Here is a 10,086-nt window from a genome sequence, read left to right on the forward strand (position 1 = left end):
ATTAGAGACTTGTGAGTACGTTACCTGGTCTACACATGTGTGAAGACTGCCCAAGCCTCAGCGAATGCTAAAGAGACCTTCAGGTTATTCCAGCATTTAGCGATCAAAAGAAGCTTGTTGAACACGATTGCTTTTGTCTTGTCCTTATACACACAAAGGACAAACACATGCCCTTTCTAAAGTATAGTATGGTATGGAGCCGATTAGTTAACTCTACTACCCACCAACTTTATGAAAGGATGTCTGTTCATGAATAGAATTTTGTACTATTTACTGTAGCAAAGGACAAGTCTTTCTCTAAAGGCTTGACGCATGTTCAAACCCTACTATGTTGCATTAAATATGCATTTAATGCAATGAGTATAAATAGATGTGTTCTATCTCAATGCAGGGACACTCTAATACTTACTCTTGAACCCTAACTCTCGTTCATAAGGAAAAGAATACACATCTAAGAACACAATACGCTTATCTTCAAAAGAAAATTAGAATCCCTTTTTGTATTCTAAATAGTTCTTACCCAGAAAGAACTTGTTTCCTTCTAAGTCTTTTACAACAAATCTTTTCTCTATTTGTTAAGAACTAGTGTGTAATTTTAGATTGTTTAGATATTTTTATTTACCTTATCTTTCCGCAAACAATCTTTTAAGTCTATATTGATCCTTCTTTATCAATATATATTTTAAATTTGAAAAGTTTACTGTGTTTCTAGTCATCCCCACCCCCTTCTACAAACTGTTATACACATCTTGTAGACCCAAACGGGACTAACAAGTGGTATCAATGCATTGTATTCTATATTCTTGTTGTTTAGTTGTTTTCTGCATTATATTATCTTTTTCTCTAGATAATCTTACTGCTTTCAAATGACTTTACAAAACATGGTGCCATTAGCTTTGCTTTGAAAATATGGTGCCATTATTTGTGCTGAGAGACTTTTGACATCTTCACAGATAACAAGAGCTTGAAGTACATATTTACCCAAAAGGAGTTAAACATGCGACAACAACGATGGCTCGAACTCCTAAAGGACTACGATGTCCGAATTCAGTACCATCCAGGCAAAGCGAATGTTGTCACTGATGCCTTAAGTCGCAAAAACATTGCTAATGTGTCTCGTATAATGGTGCCACCTGAAATTTCTATAGAGCTAGAAAGGTTGGGCATTGAATTCTATCTTTAGGGAGATGTTGGTTTGTTATCTATTTGTACGGTTGAACCAACTTTGATTTCTCGAACTAAAGAATGACAAGGTGAAGATGGTGAATTATGGGCGGTTGTACAAAAGTTTAAAAATGATCCAAAATTTGACATATAGGCTTAATCTTGTGAAAACCAAAAAAGGTTCAGAACCGTGAGGACTGATCTAAACCGTAATTTAGTTTTGATCATATGGTTTAAATTGATAGTTGTTTTCAATTAAAAAAGGGGCATAATCGTCATTTTGGTTTCAAAATTCACTAGATGAAACACATAGATTCACCAGATGAAACACACAGATTCACCACATGAAATGCACAGATTCACCAAATGAAACTATAATATCATGTATTTGGTAAATCTAATCTCGTGAACGAAAACGTATTTGTGTTCAAGTGTGAAATCGTGCTTTAGTGTTTCATATCTTAGTATTAAAGAGTTATTCATTAGGCCAAGTTATTTTCATAAAATTCACTTGAGTTCTAAGTTGGTTGAAACAATCTTGGTTAGGGCCAAAATTGTAAAGGAATTGCCAAAGTAGAATTATATTGTAAATAAGCTTAAGATCAAGGGTTAGATAGTAAATATTGTAAATATATATATATATATATATAATTTTTATTTTTTCTTAAATCAGATTTTCTTCCTCTCTCTCTAACTCTCACAATCTCTCCTACCTCTCTCTAGAAAACCTCATCTAATATCTATAAGCCTATAAATTTCTTATTAAATCTTTGAGTTTTTGAAGGATTGATGTTATAATTGGAACCAAGAGCTCAAGATAAGGTATGTCTATAGTTTATTTTTTTGATTTATTTTTCTTTAGGTAAAATGGATTAAACCCTAAGTTGATTCATGATTCATAGGTTAGCAGTTGAAGATTGATGAAATTTCTTGAAGATTGGTGCTGTTAGAGGAAGCAGATTCATTTCTGTAAGTTTTAAAATTCGTATAAAGTGAACCGTTTGTTCGATTCATGCGTTATTTATATCGTTAGAAAGTTATTTGAGTTATCTACAACCTTTTAGTTTACTTAGAAACCTAATTTGAAATCTAAGTGGCTTGAAATCTTTGATTTTCCAGACCCTGTTTGCAGCCACATGCAATTGTACTTTGTTTGTATAAATTTTATTTAAAATAGAACAGAGCTCCAACTTATATGAATCTAATTGGTATGAAATCCTAAAAGGTATATATACAACTTTCATGTTTATAATAAAGTTTGTTTCAGCCTCTAAGTATAAGAAAAATGCTTAAACTTTTGGTGTATAAAAGTTGTTAGCTTCAGTTTGGATTTTGAAAATTGGATTTTACAAATGTTATTTATGGTCCTAGGTATTGTGTTATATGTTTACCAAGTGTCCTAGTGTTATTAAGCATTTCTGAAGGTCCATAAGTTCTATTAAAATGTAATAGCTTGTAAGAACTTGAAGTTGATGAAAAGTGTCATTCAAAATGGTCTAAAAGCCTTTTTCTGATAAGTGTAGGTAATTCTGAAAGGAGGGAACCATTCAAAAGCCTCAAATTTTGTTTGATCATCTGTAAAGTACTTCCAAGATACGAATATCTGCTTTCTTTTGATACGTGGGTAATCAATTGTAGTGATTATCCATTCTATGAAGTCTATCATGACACCCACCCACAAAAGCGGAGATCATCAAATTGGAATTTGAGATTCTTTTATGTACTTGATATGTCCAAACCATTACCAATGTTTTAAGATTCATGGTCGATTTTATATAAATTGGAACCCCAATGGTTTTATTAGACTTCTTATCAAATGTTTGGTTATTGATTTGGTTATTTGAGTTTGAGTTTATAAATTAACTTTGAATAGGCTCAATACTCAAGGCATGGGTGTTGTGACGCCCCATGATGGCTAAAATAGTTATGGCATTCTCGCAAAGACTACTGCCAAGCCAAATAGAGAATGTTGGATGCATCTTATGAACCGAATATTGAGTAGAGCCGAATACCAGTTACATTGGTTACAAGGCAGAGTCGAATACCAGTTATATTGGTTACAGGTTAGAACCGAATACTAGTTATATTGGTAACTGGATAGAGCCGAATACCAGATGTCTGGTAACAGAGGAATGTAATGGGGTAGTGCCGGACACTTCCATTCCATTACGACGCCTGATTTGACTGATCATCCATCGGGAACATCGTATCGTAATAATAAAGATGGCCTTCTTACCTTGAATATTTTCTATTATATAATGTTCAATTTTTAGAGATTTACACTTAAATTGATTTCACTTTTATCGTAATGTTTCCTCTCAGTTATTTATTCCATATATGATATTTCTTGTACTATTATTTGTTCACTGGAAATTTTTGCTCAGTCGAGATTTATTTTGTTTTACATGGACAGGTTCACGATCTAACTTATGAGCAGGATGAAGGGTCGAGATGGCTTAGGATGCTAAAAGACTAGAGGTTGAATATAATGGTTTTGCTATGTTATGTAAATATGTTAGTATTATGAATTCTAATGGTTGTAATGTTATTTTTTTAGAGTTCTATTAGAGCTCCGTACTGTAAATGATAGACTTTTGATCCGTGTTCGGTTGTGACATGCCTCATCTTAAGTTTAGTAGGATGGAGTGTTATAGAAACACATAGATTTGCCGAATGAAAACACACAGATTCATGTGATGAGACCCACACTAACCATTCTATTTCACCTCATGAAATAAAACACAATTTTTATGAACAAGGCCGTCCCTGGGGGAGGGCAGCATGGGCGCATGCCCATGGCCCAAAAATCTCAGGGGCCCAAATTTTTCTCTTAAAATACAGTAGTAGTCTAAAAAAATTTAATAAAATAGAGAAACCCCAAACATTGTAGCATATAACAAGAGGCAAAAAGAATTTAGTAGATGATAAGGGCCCAAAAGTATATCAACTAATTACATTAGAGAATAAAATAAAAAAATTGATCATTCATTATATGCTATTGTTTATTGTCTCTCTAATTTTTTTTATCTCCAACAAAGTACAATGATATTGGCTATTTTGTTATCTCTATATGTTTGACTGTTTTCGTGCTTCAATAATTTAACGTTAAGATCATGTGCTTGCTATTGCTATATATTTTTGTTGGATATTTTTATCAATTTCTGCTTCTATTGACTATTGTTATTTGGWTATGTTGTTCTAATTGTTTTTATTGACTATTGTTATCTATTTTTGMTTCTACATAAACTATTTTASTATTGTTTGACAATCAATCTATTGTTCGACAATCAATTTATTGTTCTTATAATTTATGACGTGTTTCATGGTTTTGTGATTAATCAATAAATTTTTTCTACTAGATGTATTTAGTAATGTTTCTTATATATGTCATGTTCCATAAACTTTTAATCTTAACATCTTATTTTACTTGAGCAAAAACAAATAGAAAAATAGAATTTAAATATTTTCATCAATTGTTTGACTTATATATCTTTCATTGAGATTCCGCCACACCACAAGATTTTATTCAAGTGCTCAAACAATCATTTATTGAGTTTGCATATTATATGTTTAATTCATTATTTATTCTTATTGGATCTCAAATGATTATCTTTTCTTTCATATTCTTATTGATCCTCATTTGTCTATTTGTCTAGAAAACCTTGATAATCTTCTTTATTATTGATCTCCCATTGACCCTCACGATTACTTCATTCACATGAATTTTTTTTTTTTGTATCAAAATAACACATATTTCTTGTTATGAACTAAAAAAAATTCTTACTTTTTACAAAAATTTATCAACCACAGTTTATATATTCTTGGTTTCAAATTACTTAACAAGAAGTACGTAAATTTAAATACACTTATATATCTATAATAAAGATAAATAATATTTCTTTTCTCAGTAATATATCTATAATAAAGATAAATAAGATTTCTTTTCTTAGTAAATTATTAACATTTTTTGTACTCAATTTTATACCAATGAAGAACATTTATTGAATTTTTTTGTACTTATTGAGGGTCACTACAAGAAAAGTGAGTTTTGATGATGCGCCTTTTAGCAATGACATGTTTCTGCCACAAGTTATGGCAACGACATGTTGTTATATACTCTTTCTGATGAAAATGGACTTTTAGCGACGACAAAAGTCGTTCTTATAAATCTTGTTTCTTGTAGTGGGCACTATTTTTTACTTTCGTCCATGACCTATAAAATATCAGGAACGGGCCTGTTTATGAATATATGTTATTTCACCCCAAGAAATTCAAACATAATGTTGATATATATATATATATATATATATATATATATGTTATTTCTACCAATGAAATCAAACATAACTTTGAAAAACAAAAACTCCAAATCTAAGATTTGATACTCAAATGAAACCCGAACGTACCATAATTTTTAATCTCACAAAATTAGCAGCTATGATGAATCAATTAAAGAAGTTCTTTAAAACAGTAACCAAGCATCGATGGTGGTGGTTGAAATACATCTACAAAAAGAAACTTAATTCTCAAAAGAAGCCTCAATGAAGAAATAAATCAAGAAAAAAATCTGAATCAATAGAAAAAGACAACCATTTCGATCTCAATCTAACGACGTTCTCAATGGATTGGGAGGAGATCGACGAAGGGAGCACCAGAGCTTTAATCTGACGCCGTTCACAATATAGAAACTCAGATCAATGAAGGGAGCAGTAGATATTAACATCGCCTTGGGGAGAGGTCGTGCCCTCTGTTTGAGATTAGTATCTTCTCCATCATCTCTTCCGGAACATCTGGCAACAAACTCCATTTCACACACTTCATATAGTCGTCGGCACGTAAACCTATCTCCGGCGAGTCTTGGTAGCGGAGGAATTTAGTAGAGGTGGAGGCGGTGTTGGGAAGAGGAGTTGTAATCGGAGGCAAAGAGGTAGAGGAGAGGGAGTCAAGAGTGGCATAGTAAGATAGGTAGATGGCATTGGCGCTTGAGCGATTGGAGATGAGACAAGGGTATCCGAGCATACGGCGGTGGAAGAAGAGTTCGAGGAGTGAAGGATCAGTGCGAAACCATGACTGTGATCGGTTGTGGGTTTTGGAGGAGCGTATATTTGAAATGTCAATTACAATTTTGCCTTTGGATATGTGAGATTAGAAGTGAGATCAGGTAGATGTTAATTACAAAAGTATCACTATGTTTAATAACCCTTGGTTAAAGCACTTGAATGAATCTCATCTAAGGATATCTGTTTAAGTAGAATTTGTTAAAAATAGAATGTTATTTAAATCTATAAAGTACCCAATTGATGAATCATTAACATCCCAATTGATTCCCTCTAAAAGATGAGGGAGCTGATTGGATGAAGAGGAGTCCCAATTTTACCATCCATTTATGTCTAACAGAAGACATATATATGTAATAAATTAAAATATAATATCAAAGAATGTAGGACAAAAGATGAAGTAATATAGTAGATGTTGTCATAGCTTGAATCAAATTATAAACCAACACACACCCAACAACATGACGTTGTTAATTTAGCTTAAAAGGGTCTCTCGTTATTGATCTTCGTTTGAATCAAGGATTTGGTGCCATATATATAAGAGTCTCGACATAATATTGTGGAAGACTTGTCTAATATTCGATTGAAAGGGTGTTTTTGGATCAAAATCTTGATCAATTTTGAAACCACTCATCACTTTATTTCATTCATAAGTAAGCAAAATCACACATGACCTTTAGAAAGATGTCTTTCTATGGACCAAACCACAAACCCTAGTGGTGAACAGCAATGGTAGCTTCTCGATCAGGAGCATATATGTTTACCAGATTTAGATGTTAGATCTAACTTCTTCAAAAAAGATTACCCTCACTTGTTACTCCTCCTGACTTTAAATAAATATCCATATGATGCTTTAACTCAATTAAATTATAATTATACCATTAGTAATAAAGTGATCGAATTTTTTCATCTAAGAATTAATGGTAGAATTAGAAAGTAAACAATTATTTTGAGTAGGGAGATGGAAGAAGTATTCTTTTTCACTCTTTTGATGCCAATCTTGGAAGGGCAAAGTTCCTATATGTTCAACCGATCCAAATTATATAGTCAGATCTATATATGTATATGTATATATATATAGGTATGTTCAACATCTACGTACAGTGAACCATAATCACTTCAAAGGATATAACATCTATCTATCTATATATGTATGGACCTTGTTTGTTTCCACATATGAGCATGCATCTAACTTCAAACAATATGTCATTCACGAGGAAGGAAAATGATACAGAAAACAAGAAGAAAAGATGAATTGTAATTAATACAAATAGTTAGATGTGCTACAAATACTACTGTAGTTCTTGTTACATAAAGAAGAACTGATAAATTAAACCTGCATGCATTCCTTTCTAATTCAATGTTATAACCAATACATGATGCATGGAATTGGAACTGGAATTGGAATGGATGGTGCTACTTGAATCTTTTTCCTTTACTTGAGTTCCCCTTCACCGGGATTATCCGAATTCTCCTTGCCACCCTTATGAAGTCCCTACATATACATTCATTCATATATAATAGTATATATATATATATATATATATATATATACATGACAACCTTAATTTTATTTCTTTTAATCTACTTTCCATTGTTAATTTGGTATTCATTGATTCCATTTTCCAATCAAGAACTCATAACATCATATGCCTCTTTGAGGTTGAATCAATGTTCTTTTCCATGAAAAATGGGACCAGTATTGCTGAATACAAGTTTATTCGAAATGAACATATATACGGATAGATTATAAATAAATAAATAAATAAAACTTACTTCCAGTTAAGATCACCAGCTAGGAGAAGATCGTTTTCCAAGTCTTGATAAGCAATAATGTGTCCTGGTACTGCATTTGAAAGATCAATTACTCCTTTTTCATCATCATTGTCGTTGCAACTGTCATCAACCAGCATGTAGCGGAGAGCCTTGGCTAAGCTGTTATAGCCGTCGTGATTGTGAAGGTTGATCCGGTGGCAGATTGAACGTCCCTCCACCACAACCGTCACTGCCGGAATCACTCCGGCTATCAAATCATCTTCCTCTTTTAGAAACTTATGAATTGGTGGCGCAGGAGGAGGAGGAGGAGAAGAAAGAAACATGTTGACGTAGGGTTGGGACATGAGTCTTCTCTGGTGCTCCTGCAACCACCGTCTCTTCATCATGCTTAAGGACCCATTTTGATCACCACTGTTCATGCTTCTCTCTTTAGATCTCTCTCTCTCCCCTCTTTCTCTCTCTCTATATATATATGTATATATATATATATGAAGAAGAAGAAGAATAGTTAAGTTGGTTTGATGAGAAGCTGGTAAATACAGAAACAGTGTGTGTTTGTGTGTGAAAGAGATGAGATGAGTATAAGCTACGTACATGTTTATATCCATCACTTGAACCAATGCATCCTCTTTGTTCCCAAACTATAATTACGACCCGTTTTAAAATACGTGTAACATTTTTTTGCTAATATTTATCTGAATAAATTGTTTATTTTATCTGTAATAGTACTATGTTTTAGTACGATATTTTTTTTTTATTAACATAGATATTCAATCCCCTATGTACCTTATGTGAGCCGACTAATTCTAGGACGACCACCTGTTTTGCAGATAGTCCGGAGTCATCGTATTTGAACCTCCGTGTTCACAAGGGGATTTTTATTCCTCCTTAGATTTGAACCTGGGACGTCCAGGTATTTTTGACCTTTGAAGTCAAGCTCAAACCAATCAGACACCACATTTGTGGTTAATACAGTCATTTTGGTCCATATACTACAATAAAACTGGATTTATAATACATTTAAAATATTTTAATGTCTTATCATAGCGCTTAAGTTTTTATTGTTAAACTATAAAATATCTTATTTAAAAGTGTTATAATTGATTTATGGGATATTTTTAAACGTTTTAACAAGACTCTTAGGAAGTTTTTTTAAATAGTGTTGTCATTTCACACATTTTATAAGTATCCTATAAACCCAATTTTTTTTAATGATATTCATGTTTATTGGACATTTTACTTTAAATCACTACTAGAAAACTGGGCATTTCCGGCGCAATTTCCGGCGGAACTTTTCCGCCGGTAAATTTCCGGCGGATTTCTGGCGGTCTTCAAAAAAGTCAACTTTTATTGACTTCCACCGGAAAACCGCCAGAAACCCGGCGAAAATATTAAACTAATTGTACTTCCGGCGGATTTCTGGCGGAATTCTTAATTAACCTTTTAAAATTAATTGATCTTTTTAAAAAAAAAAAAAAAAAAGAATTTTCTAAAAACATTTCCGGCGGATTTCCGGCGGAAATTTTTTTTTTTCTTTTTAATATTCCGCCGGAAATATTTTTAGAAAATTATTTTTTATTTTTTTTTTAAAGGTAAACTTTTTCCGACGGATTTCCGGCGGCAAATTAAAAAAATTCAAAACAATAATTCCGTCAGAAGTCCGCCGAAAATGTTTTTAGGAATTTCATTTTTAATATTTTTAAAGATTAATCTTTTAAGAATTTTCGGCGAAAAAATAATAATTTATTTAAAAAATAAATCTGCCGGAAATCCGTCGGAAAAATAAAATTAAAAATTAAATCTTTTAATATTTCCGGCGGATTTCCGGTGAAAAAATAATAAAAAGATTTAAAAAAATAAGGAAAATATCATTTTAAAAAATTAAAAATTAAATCTTTTAACCGTATTAGACATTAATTAATGAATCGTATTGGGCTTTAACGAACCGTATTGAACCTTAATGGATCGTATTGGACATTAATGAATCGTATTGGGCTTTAACAGACCGTATTTGCTTTAACGGACTGTAATGGGCTTTAACGGACCGTATTGGGCCTTAATGGATCGTATTTGTTTTAATGGACCGTAT

The 10,086-nt window shown here is 32.3% G+C and overlaps 1 protein-coding gene across 1 annotated transcript; it reads right to left on the reverse strand.

Moving 5' to 3' along the window:
- Positions 1-7,637: 7,637 nt before the first annotated feature.
- On the reverse strand, positions 7,638-8,416 carry LOC112516105 (auxin-responsive protein IAA33). The gene is made up of 2 exons (XM_025123106.1): positions 7,998-8,416; positions 7,638-7,716 (listed from the first exon to the last, which is right to left on the reverse strand). The coding sequence occupies exons 1-2, from the start codon at positions 8,414-8,416 to the stop codon at positions 7,638-7,640; spliced, it is 498 nt and encodes a 165-aa protein (XP_024978874.1).
- Positions 8,417-10,086: the final 1,670 nt, after the last annotated feature.

The sequence above is a fragment of the Cynara cardunculus genome (genome assembly GCF_001531365.2).
Source record: "Cynara cardunculus var. scolymus isolate 2C chromosome LG 8, CcrdV1, whole genome shotgun sequence".
Lineage (NCBI taxonomy): Eukaryota > Viridiplantae > Streptophyta > Magnoliopsida > Asterales > Asteraceae > Cynara > Cynara cardunculus.